Source organism: Sarcophilus harrisii, chromosome 5, assembly GCF_902635505.1.
Source record: "Sarcophilus harrisii chromosome 5, mSarHar1.11, whole genome shotgun sequence".
Classification (NCBI taxonomy): domain Eukaryota; kingdom Metazoa; phylum Chordata; class Mammalia; order Dasyuromorphia; family Dasyuridae; genus Sarcophilus; species Sarcophilus harrisii.
The window spans coordinates 251,514,881-251,536,491 of NC_045430.1; the positions used below are offsets into that span (position 1 = coordinate 251,514,881).

General features: G+C 38.1%; 1 protein-coding gene across 1 annotated transcript in view; it reads left to right on the forward strand.

Moving 5' to 3' along the window:
- CPNE4 (copine 4) overlaps positions 1-21,611 on the forward strand; it is a 418,717-nt gene that overhangs the window by 286,361 nt on the left and 110,745 nt on the right. The window contains exons 4-5 of the mRNA XM_031940154.1: positions 12,067-12,138; positions 16,615-16,689. Coding sequence (XP_031796014.1) covers positions 12,067-12,138; positions 16,615-16,689 — 147 coding nt within the window. The remainder of the gene's footprint in view (positions 1-12,066; positions 12,139-16,614; positions 16,690-21,611) is intronic.

The following is a 21,611-nucleotide window of genomic DNA, read 5'->3' on the forward strand; positions in this document are numbered from 1 at the left end:
AAGACTATCTACCAAACATTATCTAAAGTGAGTAATTCTTCCCAGAATTTAAATCCCATATCTGCTTGCTCCTTTTTTTGTGACCTTGGTCATTTAACTTTTCTGAACTTCAGTTTTTCATCTGGAAAATGAGTGCCTTGGACTAAATAGCTAAATAGGTCATAAGATTGCCTCTCTGTTGCTGCCTAGGATCTCTAAACCTGCCTTCTGATTGCTTCATTCAATGGCTGGTTATGTAGAATACCAATCTCTTTGAGTAGTTTGTGTTTTACCAGTAGATCCATGAAATGCACGCAAGACCAGTAACTCTTCCCTTACCCACAATTCCTCCCTCTGATTTTCTGATTTCTCCAACCTCAGCTGCCCCATCTTCAGTGACTTCCACCCTATTTGGCAAACTTGCTCCTAGATTACCCACCCCACCCCTACCCGTGCCCAGCTGGGCTGCTGTGATAAGAGAGAAGGTCCACGGGATATGGTAGGATTATACCATATTAGGAAGTAGATCGATATCCATTTGCAGAAAGAAGCAAACGTCCAAGTTTGCTGAGAAGCTGTTTTGCCCATTTAGGCAGGCAACTTCTGTGTATTTGCAATTTAGTTGATTTCTGTAGCATAAACTTCACTACTGATGTGGGGGCTGCTGATAGAAATGAGCCAGAACGTGGTCCACCCAAACCTTTGTGGAAGGAAAGGGAATTCCTCCACATACTGGCATTTGACCTTGACATAATGATGACTGACTTCCCCCAGACGAGTTATTGCTTCAGAAAGGCAGAGGGGTGAAAAAGGTGATGAGGCAGGAGGGACCTCATCAAACACTGCTCAAAGTCTTTGGGAGCTGACTGGATAATGAATCCAACTTAATTCTCTTTGTAGTGAGGATCACATTTTATTAGAGGCCTTAGCCTTTGGCTGGGGGCACTAACTCTCCTTCACCTGTGCTGGTAATGGTATGGATAGGCATTTAAGGAATTACACCAGGGAAGAGATAATTATGCATAATTAATTCACATCCAGCCCTCTTTACCCCTCCTCTTCTCCCTACTCTCTACTCTTATTCTTTGCTAATGAAGTTGGAGAAAGGGTAAAAGCCTATAATTATGGCTCCAAGTAATTGGAATTCTGCCTAATAGAAATCTTGGCCCAGGAAGACCAGACCAATAGATTGCAGATTGTGCCTAGGGTTCAAAAGTCCTTTCCCCAAGTGTAGCCCTCCTGCGTGATCTCTGGGGAGCTGAATAATTTGCTGCTAAAAACGAAGGCTTTCAGATCCTCTCTCCTGATCAGCATGGAGCATGGCACTATCTATACCTTCAGCATATTTGTAAAGTTCACCCATTAATGAGGGGTCAAAGCTGCTGCCGGTTTAATTTTTGGAGCTCTTTCATAACTGCAATAAAGTCATATTATCAACCATACTGTGCTTGCAAGACATCGATTGGTTAAACCCGAGCTGACATTCTGGAATGGGCTTTTGTGCTGTATTTGTTCGGTGGATAATATTGGAAATATAAAACCAAACTGTCTTTAGTGCTTTAGTCATTTCTGTGTCTATAAAGTTCTTTATTTTTTAATCATTAAGTATTTCACAAGCATTTATTTCTTACTGCATCTGCTCTCCTCCATGGAGCCATCAAATTTGTTTGTGGTCCTGCTTATGATTTTATAAGGAATTCCCAAAGAGAAAACTCTCTAAACCAATATAAGTGAGTCATAGGTTTAGAACCTTATAAACTACTGATCCAACTCTCTCATTTTACAGATGAGGAAATTGAGATCCAGCAAAGTTATATGATTTTCCCTGAGGTCAACCAGTAAGTTAGTGAGTCAATAAATAATAAGTACCTACTGTGTGCTAATCGCAGAAATGCAAGGAAGGGACAAAGACAGTCCCTGCCATGGAAACTCTCTGTCTAATGAAGATATAACATTTTGAGTAAGGATCTAAGGAGTTGAATCAGATCTTCTGAACTACAAAGTCATTGCCCCACTGCTATTTCTAGAATGTTTATAGTATTTTGAGATATGCTCGTAGCTCTAAAGATGATTTGTTCAGGATCACTTAGCCAAATGGTATAGAAGTAGGATTTGAACTCCGAACAAGACTCATGTCTATCACAAGGCACCGCCTTATTATTACTTGACAGCGAAAACTAGAGTGGATGTTCTCCCCGCAATCCTTTTCAAGCAACAAACTGTGCAGAAAGCAATCAGCTCTAGTTAAAAAATACTACCAAGGCAATATTGAGCCTAGAATATCTGGCAACCATGCTACTATTTACTACCATGTGCAATTGAGCCAGTCTCTTCACCTCCCCCCACTTTGGTCTCAGTTTCCTCATCTATAAAATAAACATCTAAGATTCCCATTTACTTACAGTAAAGACCTTGTGGAAGTTGGACAAAATGAATTTATAATGTACCAGCAATTGCAGTTCTCCAACTCTATTTACAACAGTAAAGTGAATAAGGGAAGAGAAGGCAATTGGCAAGAATAATCAGGACTGAGGTTTGGCAGAGAATGAGCTTTGATAGGGAAAGGGGGGAGGAGGTTCAGGGGCAGAGGAAAGTATATAGTTGAAATGATTCACTGTAAGGTCATAATAGTGAAATAAGGTAATAAAGGCAGAACAATACTAAGAAAATACTGAGAAGTAGAGAGAAACAAAATCTTAATAAAGGCAAAGTTTTAGGAATGATGAGGAACAGGGAGAGATGGAACAATAGAAGGGTTATGGTCGGATAGAGGAATATCATTGTTTTTAATGAAGGAAGTAGAACCTTTATGGGCAATGGTAAAAATCCAAGGTATGACCCTTGTTGAGTGTGGCTGAAGCAGAGAGAAGGAGTAAGTCCTGAGATGTAAGGAATATGAAGAAATAGACATTAAAGAGTTTGAGAGGGTATCAATAAGTATGTTGATATTTTCTAGTATCAGGGCAGGTATTGGAAGGAGGAGTGGATGGGGAACCAGGTTTGGAACTTTTTGAAAAGGAGACCTAACATGACACTTGTCATGATTTGGACTAAATGGAAAATTTTGAACAAATGAAATTCAAAGGAGAGGTTACCGAGTAATGATGGTAAAGGGAGAGTTCAGACATCACATGGGAAGCAGATTATTCCAGCTCCCCCCTTCCAGCACTAGTGTGTCAGAAACGTGAATGAAGGTGGAGAAGAAGGTCAAAATTGAAGAGTTGATCTGAGCGGGAACTTTGTACATAGGCTTGCTAAAAAGTCAACCTCCTCATCTCCCTTTTGGATCTGCACCACTGGCACAACTCAAGGTAGTTAATTAAGCCCAGGTTTCCTTCTCCACATCATGCTTCAGTCCCTTGCTACTCCTCCAGCCCTGGGCCATGTTCTTATTCTTTTTCTCTCTAAAAGACTGGCTTCAGAAACTCAAGTAGAATTGTCAAATGATCTCCAAGAAAAATGAGGTACGAGAAGCAAAACCACTTGTTGAAAATCATAGTTAATATCAGAGTTGGAATTAGAATTGGGTTTGATTCCAAACAGTATTTTTTCCCCTTTACTACACAATTACCCTAAAGAACAACAATTTAGTAGCCAATCATGTTAAATAATCATTTTAATGCCTCTGAATATCAGTTCTCATATCCATAAATTAGAATTTTTGCAATTTCTATTGTACCTCAGGAAGTTGTGAAAAGAGTATTTTATAACATTGTTGCCCTCACTACTCCAAGCCATTTCTTGAAGAGAAGAGATCCCTTCTAAACCACAGATTCATTTCTAGTTAGAGAAATTCTCCCCAGAAATGTGATGGGGGGACATTGGTGGGAGAAATGAGGGAAATAGGAGGAAAATATTGTGTAAGAGAGAGATTGCTTCAGTTCAAATGAAACAACAATAATTAATTTCTATTTTAAAAAAAAATAATTTTCAAATTGTATACCATATACTCCAGAGTTTACATTTCTGTTTCACTTATATTGGAGTCATGATTTGGGTGTCAAAAATGAATCAGTGAATGAATAATGAAGCATTTACTATGTTCAAAAAAATAGTGCTCTTTGTTTCTACAATTAAAAAGTAAGCCAGACTCTACTCAGAGCTCACTTTCTAATGGAAAAGAAAAAGCATATGTTTAATCTCCCTGCCTCCATCATTTATGTCCTGTGAGACTTTGAGTGGGTCACTTATCTCTCTGGGCTTTGGATTTCTCACATGAATAATAATAGCAGTAGATTGACTTAGAATCTCCAGAAGATCTCAGAGGTCTTTTCCAGCTATAAATTTTAGGGTCTTAACCACAGGCAATTTTGAGACCAGTTTCAATTCAGATGTTTATTTTGAAAACACGCATAGGGAGTGGAGTAGGTATGTAGTGGAATGGGATTAATTTGAGATTAAAGAAAAAATCTGCCTTATGCTCTTCTACTTTTAAACATGAATTTATTTCATGTCCTTACAAATAGAAAAGATCTCAGCTATTTTTTTTGTGCATTGACAAAATGGTTTCTGGGGGAGCCGGAGGGAATTGATGGAAGAAAAATAAGTGCCATTAGCATTTAGTAAACAAGTAAATGTAAGATTCTGGAATAATCAAATTAAATCTCAAACTAGTTCTAGGGATAAACAGAAGATGAGATCGAGACTTTAAAAAAATGTCTAAGACTGAGGAATTTGGGGTTCTAATTCCAGGCCATGAAAGAAACTAGAGACTGAAACATAGCAAGCCTGGATAAGAAGGTCATTGTGGAAGACTTTGGGCAGACAAAAGGCAATGGACACTTGAGAGTTGGGAGGGAAGGGTTACCAAATAGTGGAAGAGACTCAAAGATAAACCCATTTTCCCAGGGCCAGCCCTTGGAGCATTCAGGGACTCTCTGGAGGAGAAGTAGGATGAGAATATGGACTTTTATAAAACACTGTTGAGGGTCATTTGATGGTAACAATGAGCACTAATCATTAAAAGCACTATCTTTGGCACATAAGCTGCAAATTGTCAAAAATAATTTTCCAAGATATCCCCCTATTGAGTCTGGGAATATAAAATAAAACAGTATCACTGATTTTTAAAACAAACATATCAGAACATGAATATACAAGTGAGTGTTGTCCTTCAGAGTCACCTTGGGAGACAACTATCTATCTAAGGATGCTGCTATTGCCCAAAATAGCTCTGAAGCATCTTTATTTTGAATTGCTTTCTAAGCATCTAGAAAATCCTTGTGAATATTCTCAGTGATGGCAAATCTTCATTATTTGAAGGTGGATTTGTTTTAATAGCCAAAAGTTATCCAGAGCCAAGTCTCTGATCAATAGTTTGCAGCTTAAAAATGTGATTAATAAAAGAATTCCAAAAAAGGGGTTTCTTCTATGCTCTTAGTGGGGAGAGTACCATTGGATAAGCATATAACCTCCTGATTTTATTGGGATATATGTTACTTTATAGTTATGTCCTGTAATTCTATTCTACCATCTTGTCAATAGAACAAAAAAAGAGAGCTAACTATTTTGTGTGTCTGTATCAAAGTACTTGTCTCCCAGAGTGAGGGGCAGCTTAGCTACCATAGAGTATTGTGTTGCATACTGATTACTAAATGGTTCAATTTCCCTTGAGGTAAGAGCTTACTCCGAGAAAGAGAAGACCATTTTAATCTCCTATATTTTAATTCCTATGAGAAATGGTATAGAATAGTAGATAGAAAGCTATTGTGGGTTCATTAATATCTGGGTCCAAGTTTTTTTTCTGATACATACGAGTAAGCTCTGTGATCATAAGCCAGCTCTTGACTTCTCAGTGTCCCTAATCAACTAAGTCATGGACAATATGCCAGTTTTCATTGATGGAGGGAGTTCCCATACCTGGAGCTTCCCCACACAAATCAAATGCCAAATATAGACCTCCCAAAAGACAAATCTCTCAGGGAAACTCTAAAATCTTCAGCCATTACCCAAAATGTAGGATTTAAATAATTAACTGAAAGAACCTTTGACAAGTACATCCACTTCAGCCAGATGGTGAGTGCAGTCAGCCAATTTGCAGGCTTTAATCATGCACTGGTGTCCATGTCCTTGTTCGCTCACAGAGCCAGTGTGTCTTCTCTGTGGTTACTTCTGTAACAATACAGAGGTGAAGAATAAGATTTGTAAACAACCCATCATTTCTGTAATCATTTCTTGAGCTATAAGTGTCCCTTCCTGTAGCCTCGCACCCCCAGAGAGAAGCTAATGGCAGTAACATTCATTCCTCATTGATAGTTATTTAAATAAATATATCTGGATTCTAATTATTAATGACCACTTTGGGCAGCGCTGCCCATTAAGCAGCTGCCAGATGAATCGGCTCTATTGGTCACTCCATTGGCAGCCTATGTGTCCAGCATGCATTTTCGGAAGTTGATGTATTACTGGGAAAGTGTCCCTTCTGGCTTCAGCAACTCATCTTTTTAGAGTTGGGAAATGTTAGAAACCAACAGAATTTGGACACATGTAGTTTCTATATAACAGGAAACACTATGTCTATATAACTGCGCAAAGGTAAGGAGTATTGAGCACCAACCCAACTTATTTCATCACCATTTATCATTGATAATGTCCCTTGGTTCTTGGCTGAGTGTATGTGAAAACAAGATGCTTCTCTTGAGAAACCCATATCCTACAAAGACATAGCAGGCACATCTGTATGTAGGTGAGTGGATTATTCAAATAAAAATTATTAGTATCACAGATTTAAATCTAGACCCTCCTTCCTTCTTTGCAGAGTAAGAGACTGTAGGTATGAAACATTGCATATGATGGGAGATTGTATTGTTTTGTTGGTTAGTTTTGCTGAACTGATTTTTTTCTCTTATTTATTCTATATTAGAGAAGATACTTTACTAAATAGGGGAGGGGAAAGATATTTCTAAAACAAAACATAAAAACAAAAGATATCAATAAAATCAATATATTTAAAAGATTTAAAACAAAAAAGGACCTCAGGTTGTTTAGTCCAACCCATACCCCAAAGAAATTTCTACTCTAACATACCAAACAAGGGTTCATTCAGTCTCTGAATAAGGAGACAAATTTCCTCCTGAGGCAGTCTATTTCACTTTTAGAAAACTCTATTAGGAATTTTTTTTCCAGATAGCAAGCTTAAATGTGCTCCTTTGCAGCTTCCTCTCATTATTCCTTATTCTTCCATCTGGGATTGAACTGAACAAGTCTATTCCTGCATCAAATTCTTGAGGATACATATGATATAACACCTTGAGTCTTCTCTTCTCTGAGCTAAATATCCCCAGTTCCTGAGGACTTCTCCTGTGACAATGACCCAAAGCTTTTCATCATCTTGGTTTCTTTCTGACTATTCTCTTGCTACTCAATATCTTTCTTAAGCTGTGGTATGCATAATCAAACATAATAAGAACTTTAACTGTCAACAATAATAACAACAACATAATGATAATAAGCTTGTATTTATACATACATATATATATATATATATATATATATAGAAAGAGAGAGAAAGGGGAAGAGAGGGAGGGAGGGAAGGAAGGAAAGAGAGAGAGAGAGAGAGAGAGAGAGAGGGAGAGGGGGAGGGAGGGTGGGTTACTTCATTTGAGCCTCACAGCATTCCTGTGAAGTAGATTCCCATTTTACAGTTGCAGGAAACTTGAGTAAGACTGAGAGTAAGTGACAGCTAGTATCATAAGTATCTGAAGCTGGATTTGAACTCAGGATTCTTACTAGGTCTAGTTAGAATATTTTGTGACATTTTGAAGAGTGGAGGGTAGGTTACAGATTTATTTATTTTTTAATAGATAAACTCTTCTCTAAGAGAACCCAAGTTAAAAATCCAAAGAACTACTTCTCAGATTATTTTCCTCTTCTGTTTCATGACACCAGTGAAAGGGAAAACTATATTGTCTGGGTTTTGGATAGATGGTAGTCAGACTGACTAAATAAGGTCAATTTTCCTTCCTTTTTGTTGTTTCATGTGTTTGCACTCTTTTGATCACTCATAAAATTCCTCTAGAGGCCCTAAGTTTCTCCCGATCTCCTGTAGTCTTGGTTCCCTGTGTTCCCTTGCCTATTTTGACTCTTCTCTATTTACAGAAAAAGTATGTATTATTCAACAGCTGGGGAAATAGCTGCTCTCCCAGAATGAATAACCATTTATGCTGGGACTGTAGGAAAGAATGCTAATGGTGACTCTTGGAGCTGTAGCATCCTTTAAAAGTGTGATGGGAGGAAAAATTCCTGCTCTCTGCTCTCAGAAAGGATGCCAGTTCTGGTCATCTTTGAAGAGTGCCATTCAAAAGGACTCTTGCCTTCAGTCCACCCTCTATGTAATTGTACGGGATTTAACTTGACTGATTCCTAATTTGTTATTTACTGGGTCTGGCCTTTCTTTGATGTACATTCAAAGTGCCTAATCCAGCAAAGAAAATCAGTAGAGTTTTCAAGATGATCTTCTTTGTTTTCTCTGAATCTGCATTTTCCCTCTTGAAACATAAAGGTGATATCATTAAACATGTGTATTTAACCCAGGACTTACAAAAACTAACCAACAAATAACTGTCAATTCTGGATGTCAAAGTTATCATGAAACAAAAAAATGTAAGAAGAGCATTTTCAAATCCAAGGCTCTTTGGAGACCCTCTTTGGATTTTATTATAGGTCCTTTCTCTGTAATTCACTCTTGAACAACTGAATATAGCTATTAGTTTAGCTTTGACGAAAGAAGAGGAAGGGCATTCATTTTCGCGTGAGCCCTTCCTGTTAGAGAGATGTACATGGAGGAATGAGGAAGGGACCATCTGTTCAGCCAGCCAACTCATTTGAAAGGCAGCATGGCATAATAGGAAAAAAAACTGGATTTTAAGGCAAATGACAATTAAAATCCTGCCTTGTCATTAAATGGGGGTGTTGACACATACCATTAAAAAACAGTGATAATAATAAAAATAATGTTTTAATTGCATTTAGGGTTCACCGAATCTTTTATAGGTTATTTTGTTTGATTTTTTTCAACCCTATGAAGTAGAAATTATTATTATCTCTAATTTTACAAATAAAGAACTGAAAGGTTAAATGTTTCAGCTAGTAAGTGTCTGAGGCAGGATTCTAATAATCCCAAATCCAGCATTGGATCCACCACTGCCTGGGTATGAGAATCTGTGTGATCTGTGGACTTCACCTCTGTGAAGATATGTAAAACAGGGGCTTGTCCTCTGGTTGTGGTCCTAATAACAGTGTGATTCTGAATCAACTTGTCGATCTGGGGGACAGTCCATGTCAAGGCTAGATCATTCTTATGGGACACACTTGCTTTTCAAGTAAACTATCTCAATTGCAAGTGACTCTTCATGATCCCATTTAGTGGGGGGGGGGGGGAGGTTTGACCAAGATTCTAGAGTGTCTTGCCCTTTCTTCTCCCATTCATTTTACTGAAGAGGAAACTGAGATAAATAGGGTAAAGTGACTTGCGAAGGTGACAGCTAATAAGTATCTGAGATTGGATTTGAACTCAGTTCCTCCTGACTCCAAGCTAGCTGCCTCAGTTCTAGCCCAAGGAACTCTCAATTCCACAAGGTCACTTAACTCAGGGACTCAGTTTCCCCATCCATAAAATGAGAGGATTGCACCTATAACTTCTGAAGTCTCTTTTGAGCTCTGAATCTATGATCCTCTGTTCCAGAGGGCTGACTGTATGCCACACACTGTGCTAGAAGAACTGTCCAATGACAATAGAATAAAAAGATATCTTTATTTAATAATGTGCCCTTTATGTCTAACAGTGAGGTTAAGGAATCGGTGTCAGTAGCCCCTGAGCTCCAGTAGAACCTACAGTTCTGATAGATGGCACCGATCCATCTGTGTCCTGCTGGTAGATTCCATCATGATCCCAGATCCACATTGGGGACCTGCCTGCAAGAATAGAAGGATAGAGTCACAAGACAGAGTTTCTTCTATATTAAAAATGAACTTGCTCCTAGGAGGAGTCGGGCTCCTACTCATGAATCAGGAAGTCCAGCTCCAACCAATTCATTGTGCTGATCTTGCCATTTTCCATTGTGAATGAATAGATCCATTCTCTTAATGGTCTCCAACTACTTAAAGAGCCGTTCTTGGGATGTTAGCAAAGAGACTGCAATGGATGCCTCAAAATTCCTGTGGTACTTTAGGGAACCTCTTTTTTTGAAATCCTAAAATTATAGAACTAGAGATTATTAGTATCTTAGGCCAGTCATTTCCCAGAATGTACAACTAACTCTTCATGACCCCATTTGGGGTTTTCTTGACGCAGATACTGGAGTAGTTTGCCATTTCCTTCTCCTGCGTATCCCCATTTTACAGATGAGGAATTTAGGCAAATAGGTTAAATGACTTGCCCAGGGTCACACAGCTAGTAATTGTCAATGGCCAGATTTGAATTCAAGAACTTACCACCTCCAGGTCAGTTGCTCTATTATCCACTGTGATGCTACCTAGCCAGAGATCATCTAGTCCAGAAGTATCAATCTCTTGGAGGGCAAGCTGCATGCTTTATAGTGTCCAGATTAACATAGAATTGAAAAATGTTTAATAAAATAAGTAAAAATACAGAACAATGTATTAAAATTGTAGTTTTCTAAGTCACATAGGTGTTATGGTATATAGAAACTTAGTCCTGGGTTCAAGAAGTCCTGAGATCAAATCCAGACTTAGACTCTCACTAGCTATGTTATGTTGGGTAAATCATTTAACCCCTATTTACCTCAATTCCTCATCTATAAAATGGGGGTACAATGGAGAAGGAAATAACAAACCACTCTAATACCTTTGCCAAGAAACCCCCCCCCCCAAAAGTCACAAAGAATTGGACATGACTGAACAACTAAACAAATCACTACAAAGCCCGTCTTTCTATCTGAGTTTGAGACTTCTGATCTAGTCCTCTCCCATCATTTTACCAATGAAACCAAGACTCGGACTGGTGAAGAGCCTTGACCAATGTCCCCTAGCTTACAGTCACTGTCAGAGACAGACTTTGAACTCAGATCTATCAAACCAGGAGATGAATATTCACAGTGCTGAATAATATACTCTTGGTATGGAGTCCTGCTAACAGAGAGACAAACCTAGGAAATCACTGTGTCTATTAACTGGGGCAGGTGTGATTCACTCATCTTTGAGGATGAATTCTCTCTTTCTGGGAATAATGGGAGTTTTTGTTCTCTTGATCTAAGCACCTGATTTCAAGCAGATTCTTAGGAAGTTATTTGGCTTTGGGCATTATATGGAATGCATCCATTAGCACCTTAATGCTTGACTAAACTTTTTGTCACAAAATAAGGGGTGGAGAGGGGAGGAGAGGAGCTTCCGCTAATAATAGCTTCATGGATGGCACTCAATTCTGTTCTTGTTTTGTGTCTTGACACTGAATCATGGAGAGAACCTCAATTACTGGTCCTTGATTTGGCTATGTTGGATTGCTAATGATTTCCTTGATGACTTTCTAATGAAGACTTTCAAAAATAGATTCGTACAGGTGACAAATACAATAGCTTCATTTTTAGGTCTTGCATTCCGTCTCCTCCCCCTACCCATTGCCTCTGCTTCTCAAAGGTGCATTCTCACTATGAAAATGTACAGTGTCTCAGGCCTTCCCCTGACAGAGTGTTAACTCCCTGAGGACAGACTTCCACTTTTGTCTTTTTTTATCCACTGTACTTAGCAAATAGTGGAACATTTTTTAAAATGCTTATCGATTGATTAATCTAGTCTGAAGATCTATACGTGGCTTTTTCTACTGGGAGCCTAAGGGGGTTACAGAAGTCTGAAGCTGTACCTTGTTTTTTTCCTCTCCATTGACCCAATTTAACTTAATTTGATTAATCTGTAAAACATCTTTGCTTCCCAATTAACGAGAGGGAAGGGATCAAGGAAGCAGAGAGTGATGTGTGTTTGTGAAATGCCCAAAGATAAAGAGAGAACCGATTATGGAGAACTGACACAACTTTATTGTAGCTTTGGACTGATGACAAAATAAAGCGTTCTAGAGATTAGACTAAAACTCAGAGCCGCCACCATGCAGTGAATGTTTCCTCTTTGTCTGTACAGATCGTTTCACAGAGGAAGCTGTCCAAATCCTTACTGAAGCATGGAAACACTGCAGGAAAATCTTCCATAACGGTAAGTTTCCATCTGAATGAGATCAATGTCCCTGATGAGATGATTAGAATAAATCAGAGGCAGGAGAATAGAGGACGTATTTGGAGTTAACTGTGGTTTGCTACGGATCCCTCAGAGTTACCTTTTGTTTCTGCTTCTTCTCTCCTGCCAACAAAACTTAGGTGCCAACATCACAATGTAGGAAGATGTAGAGAAAGAACAAAAAAGGCAGATCAGTCACTCCTCACCTAGTCTTTCTAATTGTTAATAGATTTGATAGAAGACTTATTGAGAAAGGATATCAAATCCTAAGTAAACTGAAGATTTGGAGTTAGCTGTCAGTTTCAAAGATGCAAATTTCCACCATCTTGGTCTACAAAGGATAATTATCTTAAATGTACCAAACATGCCGAGGCTTTTAGTCCAAGCTTTGGTCTGTACTATGTAAGCGTTAGGTCCAAGTCTTCAATATTCTGCTTTAATCTGAAAGTTTGACATAATTTTGAAATATAGATGAGTTTTTTTTAATTTCATAAGGAACTAGCTTTTAAACATGTTAGAAAATTGTTCCAACCAATGACTTCGCAGAAAAGGAAAAAGTGGGGGAAAGGTCTAGAATGATCCCCATTTTCAGAAGTCTACTCCTGAGAAGCTTTGAACTCCCACTTTGAACTTGAAAGTGATTGATCCACAATGATGAAAATCCTGTCCACTTTTGTTTTTGTTTAAATGGAAATTCAGAACTGCTCCCAGCGGGGTGGATGGAAAGTATCTGTCTCACAAGAAATGCCTGTCCTATTTGCTTCAACATTTAAAAAGAAAGAATTCTAGATGGTAGACTAGACCCATTCTCTGCTGTTGCTAACAATCAAGTGACCTTACAAAATCTTTAAAGGTGTTGTGAAACCCTATTGTCTTAGTGACTATATTAAGCCAACACCCCAAAAGCAGTTGGTTAGGGATTTAGAGTTTAGCATCTTTTTATCCCTTATACTACTTAAAACTTCAACTTGGTAGCTTCCAAATCTTCTCCCACCAAAGACCTTTTTGCAGTTACTAGCAGAAGCAAAGGGTGGTGGTGAAAAATATCTTACTGGGCTAACTTTGGCTGGTGCTGAATATAAGTAGCACTCCTACAATGAGATCTCTTTGAAAATTTTACACATGAGTATATTATTGTTATTATTTACAAAGCTGTGGCTACATGGGTCTATATATAGCACTCAAGGTGTATCTTCTACCTACAGTCAGAGAAAGTTACCTTGGATCACTGAGAGTTTGTCACTTGCTCAAGGTCATGGAGTCAATACATATCAGAAAGAGGACTTGAATTTGTCCTTACTTATTCTGATGAGATAAACATATGCTTGTACATTCCCAACAGTTAGGATGCCAAATCTAGGCAAGTTCCTTAGAACAATGCACTGGAAATCAGAAAAATAGAATAAATTATAATCCTATTCCATAGGATTGATACACACCTATGTATACATACATATATGCAGATATAGCTACTCTCTATTATCTATTCCTTCAAGTCTTTAAGTGTGAGTAATTCCTTGGTGTATAAACTGCCTCTATTCATTCAGGTAAATAAATATTCTATAGCTTCTAGCCTTAGAGAGAAGCATGGGACAATAAGAGATTAAGTGACCAGGTCACAAAGTCACTATATGTCAGAGGCAAGTCTTGAACCCCAAGCCTTCCTGACTATTCACTATACCACCCTGCCCCACATTTGTGTCCATATACACATGAAAAAGAGAGAGGTCGTGTGTTTTAGGCCATGTATATGCTAGAAAATTAATACTATTTGTAGGTCATAGGATTTTAGATTTTCAAGAGACTTCAGAAGCCCAGCCCAGTATATTACAGATGAAGAAATTGATTCCTGGCCACATGGGCTTTATACAAACTACACTTGAGGAGAAAATACAATCTAAACATAGAACAGCTTGGTACATGAATATGGGGAAGCTCACAGATTTCCACTCTTTTCTGATGCTCACCTGTTTAGCTTGACTCCTAGCCCAAACTTAACTCTTCAGTTTCCTGGTACTCTGCCATGGCCAATATGTAACAGATGGACATAATTCAAAATGGAGCAGTTAAACTTGGAGAGAATGGATCAGATTAGACCCTAGAACAAAACTAACTAGATGATAGCTTCCTTTTTTTTTTTCTGTGGATGAAGCATTATTTATAAATATGAACTGAGTTAGAGAAGAGGAGCAAGAGCCTGGCAATTGGTTTCCAGGCCACTGCTTTGAATGCCATTGTCTGTTCGATTTGGAGTCTTATCTGATTGTGCTGAGACATCATACCAAAGGTATTTCCCCTGAATTATATGAAAAGATGTATCAGGAAGGAATCATAGGATTCTAGATATAAAAGAGACTTTGGAAGCCCAGTCTCATATATTATACTTGAAGGAATTGATGCCCACAGAGAGTGATTGCCTAAGATCAAACAAGGTCAAATATGGTCCCCCCATTAGAAACTATATTCCCCAGAGAGTGCCAGAGGAAGGATTTGAACCCCAAATCTCTAACTCCAGTCAATGACCTTTACACCACACAACTCAGTGTCTCAATACTAGAGTTTGGTAGAGCAGGGAGAGTATATTTATATGCCTTGGACAAGACATTTTGTCTGCATTTCTGTCCATTAGAGAAGGTATAATCTTACTGGAAGCACATGTAGCTTGAATAATGAAATAAATACTTAGTCACCATGGGTAGTAGAATTTTCCATGATTAAAAAAAGTGCATTTGTAAAATAAAAACAAAAAACACAGAAAACCTTACAATAACCAACAGAAACAACTTTTCTTGTTCCCTCTGGTCTGCTGGTTCTTTGCATAGCTCTAGTGCCAGCTCTGGGGTGTTTGGATTCCAAGTTTAAACTTCATTGTCTCCTTAAATTGCTCTAGACTTCCCATGATTAGCCTAGCTCACTCTTTCTTTGAGCTTTGAAAGAGGATCCAGAAGGCCTTCTCATACAAATTATTCATACAAGCAGAATAAGATTCATTTATTCTCAGGCACTCTCTAAGCACTGAGGACTGGGCACCTGGAGATTTTGGCCAGAAGACCAAGAGTTAAAGGACTCATAGTATTGAAATTCCTTATATAGAGCAGATTTTTAAAAAATTGAGCTTAACCAAATTAAGCAATAAGTAATTAAAATAGGCAGCCCTCATAGAATCTATTTCTTCTGCCATCCTTATTCCCCCACCAGCTGTACCCTCCTCAGCATTGTCTTCAACATCTCTGTCCCACACTTCCCTTCTTCCTCCTTCCTGCCAAAGATAGCATCCCAGAGTCTCTGCCCTCACAGCACCTTAAGTTTCAAGTCCAAAAGGCTCTTCCCGGTGGCTTTTCCTACATCCCCCAAACTCCCTAAATTGATTGCCCATAGTCTGTTTTGGACTGTTTATCCCAGGGACAAGAATTGACAGTTAAACATAAGTCTTCAGTCTCTGTGGTAGGGCTGCTTTCAAATGAATAGTGAAATGTTAAGTTAGGGTCAGTTTGGGAAAGTTTACTTTTTTCTTTAGGTTTTTTCCAAGGTGGTGGGAAGCTCCACAAAATTCCTTGGCAATTCATGTCAATATCTCATTATTTTCTAGACTTTCTCTACCGTGTCATAGAAATCTCTCCCACAACAAAGTTTATTTTACTCTTGGACTGCTCATGCTAGAAGCACCCTCTTCCCCCCACAGCCTCTTTGTCTGATGAACGGGTCTTTTCTGGAACATCTTATTTGGAACAAGATACCCAGAAATGTCATGTTTTCATTCGTTTTGGGGCTATACTTTTGACTCTCCTGACTTTCCTTACCATGCCCCCTGTATAGATCACCCCTCTCTGACATCCCCCTCCTCTCTCCAAGCTTCTTGAGGACAGGGACCTTCTTTTTCTCTGCTTGACTTTTCATCCCCAGTATTTGGCATATAAGTACTTCATAAATGCTCATTGACTTTATTTGACTCATTCACCCTTAAAATAAAAATATTCTTCCTAATTTCTCACCCAGACTCTTCCTGTGGCAGTTTAAGCTCATTCTCTACTATTCTATCCTGCATTTATGGGGCAGGGCACAATGAATTCTTGAATATACTCTCAAACACTTGAGATCTTTTTTTTTTTTTTTTTTTGTGAATAGCCAATTGGTCACTGCCCATTTCCCATGAGTGGTGGTAATAAAGAGCCATTTTGGTAAAGAACCCTAAATCTGGAGTCAGAAAAGATGGAGATTAGATTCAGTCTCTGCCACTGATTATCTGAATAACTTTGGCCAAGTCAGTTGCTGTTTCTAAGTCTCAATTTCTTCATCAATAAAATGAGTACCTTTGCACCCGCCCCAAAGAGTTGTGATAGTCAGATGAAATCTATATTAAGTGCTTTGTAAAAAGGAAAACTATCGGTCATTTTGTTATATTTCTGTGTTCTACCTTGGTACAGAACAGAGTTCACATGTGCTTTTTCCACCTAGGTGATTGCTGAGGAGCTTTCTGGTAATGATGACTATGTCGAACTGGCATTCAATGCACGGAAATTGGATGACAAGGTAAAGTGTTTATCAGAAAATGTGATTAAGTCAGCATAGTTTAATGAGATTCTTATATACACGCACATGGGCACAGAGCTATTTTCTTTCAACTGCTGTTAATCAGATCAAAGATTCCAGATCAATGAGCAAAGGAGTTCTTTCCTAAACTTGTGAAGCAATTAAAAAGAGGACCAGGGATTGTAATGAAAACAAAGACAATTTAATTACACACAAGCCCCATCCATTTCAAAATACCAGATACTAAAAGGGTCACATATGGCTTGAGTCCTTCTCCCTGCCCTTCCTTCATAATAACTCTTTGTATATTTAGCATTTGCATGTTAATGTACATAGTATTTCCCATCCTCAATGAGTTCTGGTTTTGCCTGTCTCCCCATTACCTAGGACAGTGCTCAGCTTATCTAGTAGGCTTTTGATAAAAAGTTTGCTATAGAAGACTAAACCTTTTAAGTGCCTAACCAGAGGGATAACAAAGCTTGAAACTTTGTGGGAGACATTTCAGTGGCCAAGAAATCTCAGCTGAGACACATCAGGAAATAAAACTCTTAGGAAAGGCAATCCATTTGATGTCAGCCATGTTCCCATGTGAATTTCTCCTAAATTTAAACAATAGGTTTTTATTTTCAAAATACATGCAAAGATAATTTTCAACATTCACCCTTGAAAAACCTTGTGTTCCAAATTTTTCTCTCTTCATTCCTTCCACCCCCAACCTCTAGATAGCAAGTAATCCAATTTATATTAAGCATGCTCAGTTCTTTTATACATATTTCCACATTTATCATGTTGCAGAAGAAAAATCAGATCAAAAAGGGGAAAAAATGAGAAAGGAAAAAAAAACAAGCAAACACCAACAAAAAGATGAAAACATAATGTTGTGATCCACACTCAGTCTCCTCCCCGTTCCGCCCCCCCCCTCCCCCAGTCCTCTCTCCGGATGCAGATGGCTCTCTCCATCACAAGTCTATTGAAATTGGCCTGAATCGTCTCATTGTTGAAAAGAGCCAAGTCCATCATCACATAATCTTGTTGCTGTGTACAATGTTGTCTTGTTTCTACTCACTTCACTTAGCATCAGTTTGCATAAGTCTCTCTAGGTCTCTCTGAAATCATCCTGCTGATGGTTTCTTTTCTTTCTTTTTTTTTTACTTTTTAATTTTTTTTAAATTTTATTAAAGCTTTTTTATTTATAAAACATATGCATGGGTAATTACTTAACATTGACCCTTGCAAAACTTTCTGTTCCAAATTTTCCCTCTTTCCCCCACCTCCTCTCCTAGATGACAGGTAGTCCAATACAAGTTAAATATGTTAACTCCAATATATGCATACATATTTATACAGTTATCTTGCTGCATAAGAAAAATCAGATCTAGGAAAAAAAACCTGAGAAGGAAAATAAAATGCAAGCAAACATCAAAAGAAAGAGTGAAAATGCTACATTGTGGTCCATACTCAGTTCCCTTAGTTTTCTCTGGGTGTAGATAGCTCTCTTCATCACTGAACAATTGGAATTGATTTGAATCATTTCATTGTTGAAGAGAGCCATGTTCATCAGAATTGATTATCATATAGTATTGTTGCCGTGTACAATGATCTCCTGGTTCTATTCATTTCACTCAGCATCAGTTCATGGAAGTCTCTCCAGGCCTCCCTGAAATCATCTTGCTGGTCGTTTCTTACAGAACAATAATATTCCATAACACTCATAAACCATAACTTATCCATCCATTCTCGGAGCTCATGAGCATCCACATAGTTTCCAGTTCCTTGCCACAACAGAAAGGGCTGCCACATGTGGGCCTTTTTGCCTTAAGGATACAGACCCAGTAGAGACACTGCTGGATCAAAGGGTATACACAGATTTATATCCCTTTGGGCATAGTTCCAAATTGCTTTCCAGAATGGTTGGATCACTTCACAACTCCACCAACAATGTATCAGTGTCCCAGTTTTTTTTTTTTTTTCCACATACTGAGGCTCTTTTTATAAAGAGACTTCTCCAGTATCACAGAGCTGACCAATGGGTTTTCTACCTTTCAATCTAGTATGTAGCATATTTCATCTCCTCAGCCCCTTCACCCCTCCCAATACTACCCTTCTTCAGATGCACAGAAAGGGTAATAACTTAATCCCACTTTGAGTCTCCGTCATGCTACTTAATAGTTGTGTGGAATTGTTCTCTTGACCACATGTTAAGTTTTCTACCTTTTTTTTGTGTGTGTGTGTTAGAAGCCTAAAAGATTAAAATGGCTTTACTGTACTTCAGGGCTTGAGGTGAAGGGGGAAGTGGAGAGGAAAGACTATATTGAGAAATTAGGGTCCTGATGGCTTTCACTTAACACTGCAGAGGTGACTGGTCATATCCTTATGGATTGCCACCAGATTCAGCACAAATACTTCTAAAGGCAAAATGATCTAAGAATGTCCCCATTCCTTGATTTTTCAGAAAGGAGAAGAGTGAAGGGGGAGGAACAATTCAGAAAGCAGGAGCAGCAGTTACCAAAACTATTTGGTATTGGCTAAGGAATAGATTAGTTGATCAGTGGAATAGATTAGGTTCAAGGGATAAAACAGTCAACAAATATAGCAACCTAGTCTTTGACAAACCCAAAGATCCCAGCTTTTGGGATAAGAACTTACTGTTTGATAAAAATTGCTGGGAAAATTGGAAACTAATATGGCAGAAACTAGGCATTGATCCATACTTAACGCCGTACACCAAGATAAGGTCAAAATGGGTTCATGACCTAGGCATAAAGAATGAAATTATTAATAAATTAGAGGAACACAGGATAGTTTACCTCTCAGACCTGTGGAAGGGGAAGGTCTTTATGACCAAAGCAGAACTAGAGATCATTACTGATCACAAAATAGAAAATTTCGATTATACCAAACTGAAAAGTTTTTGTACAAACAAAACTAATGCAGACAAGATTAGAAGGGAAGCAATAAACTGGGAAAATATTTTTACAGTCAAAGGTTCTGATAAAGGCCTCATTTCCAAAATATATAGAGAATTAACTCTAATTTATAAAAAAATCAAGCCATTCTCCAATTGAAAAATGGTCAAAGGATATGAACAGACAATTCTCAGATGAAGAAATTGAAACTATTTCTAGTCATATGAAAAGATGCTCCAAGTCATTATTAATCAGAGAAATGCAAATTAAGACAACTCTAAGATACCACTACACACCTGTCAGATTGGCTAAGATGACAGGAAAAAATAATGATGATTGTTGGAGGGGATGTGGGAAAACTGGGACATTGATGCATTGTTGGTGGAGTTGTGAACGAATCCAACCATTTTGGAGAGTAGTTTGGAACTATGCTCAAAAAGTTATCAAACTGTGCATACCCTTTGATCCAGCAGTGTTACTACTGGGATTATATCCCAAAGAGATTATAAAGAAGGGAAAGGGACCTGTATGTGCACGAATGTTTGTGGCAGCCCTTTTTGTAGTGGCTAGAAACTGGAAACTGAATGGATGTCCATCAGTTGGAGAATGGCTGAATAAATTGTGGTATATGAATATTATGGAATATTACTGTTCTGTAAGAAATGACCAACAGGATGATTTCAGAAAGGCCTGGAGAGACTTACACGAACTGATGCTGAGTGAAATGAGCAGGACCAGGAGATCATTATATACTTCAACAACAATACTATATGATGACCAGTTCTGATGGACCAGGCCATCCTCAGCAACGAGATCAACCAAATCATTTCCAATGGAGCAGTAATGAACTGAACTAGCTATGCCCAGAAAAAGAACTCTGGGTGATGACTAAAAACCATTACATTGAATTCCCAATCCCTATATTTTTGCCCACCTGCATTTTTGATTTCCTTCACAAGCTAATTGTACAATATTTCAGAGTCTGATTCTTTTTGTACAGCAAAATAACGGTTTGGTCATGTAACTTATTGTGTATCTAATTTATATTTTAATATATTTAACATCTACTGGTCATCCTGCCATCTAGGGGAGGGGGTAGGGGGATAAGAGGTGAAAAATTGGAACAAGAGATTTGGCAATTGTTAATGCTGTAAAGTTACCCATGCATATATCATGTAAATAAAAGGCTATTAAATAAAAAAAAAAAAAAAGCAGAAGGACCCAAGTTTCCTTTCATACTGAACTATTTACTTTATTAGGACAGTGCTGAGCTCTGCATTCTGGCTCTAAACGGTGCCCTGAAAATCTTGGAGGCTGGAGCTTAAGCTAGTCTCTAAACTCACTGAGCCTTAGTTTTTTCATCTGTAAAATGAGAGAGTTTGAACTGAAAGGCTCTTCCATCTCTAGATCTATGAACAATTCTTCTGTGAAACCCCAAAACTACCACCTTTACCTTCCCTTAAAAAAATAAGAATGACTTCCACAATCCTCTCCTGTCAAGTAAATTCTAGTTGAGATGCAAAGATGCAGAAAAGGACATTGGCAGGAAGGAATGGTGGGAGTACAGTGCAAGCAACTGATGCCCTCAAAAGTCCACATCCTTCAAAGGAAGGAATTTGTTGCCAAAGAAGAACTGGGATATATTATGGAATGCAAAATGGAAAAGTTTGATTATATTAAGTTAAAAAATTTTATAGAAACAAAGTCAATGCATACAAGATTAGAAGGGAAGCAACTGGGAGGAAATTTTTACATCCAAGTGTTCTAATAAAGACCTAATTTCAAAAATATATAGAGAACTGACTCAAATTTATAAGAATTCAAGCCATTCTTCAGTTGATAAATGGACAAAGAATATGAACAATTTTCAGATGAAATTAAAACCATTTCTAGTCATATGAAAAATACTCTAAATCACTATTGATCAGAGAAATACAAATTAAGACAACTCTGAGATACCACTACACACCTCTCAGATTGGCTAAGATGACAGGAAAAGATAGTGACGAATGTTGG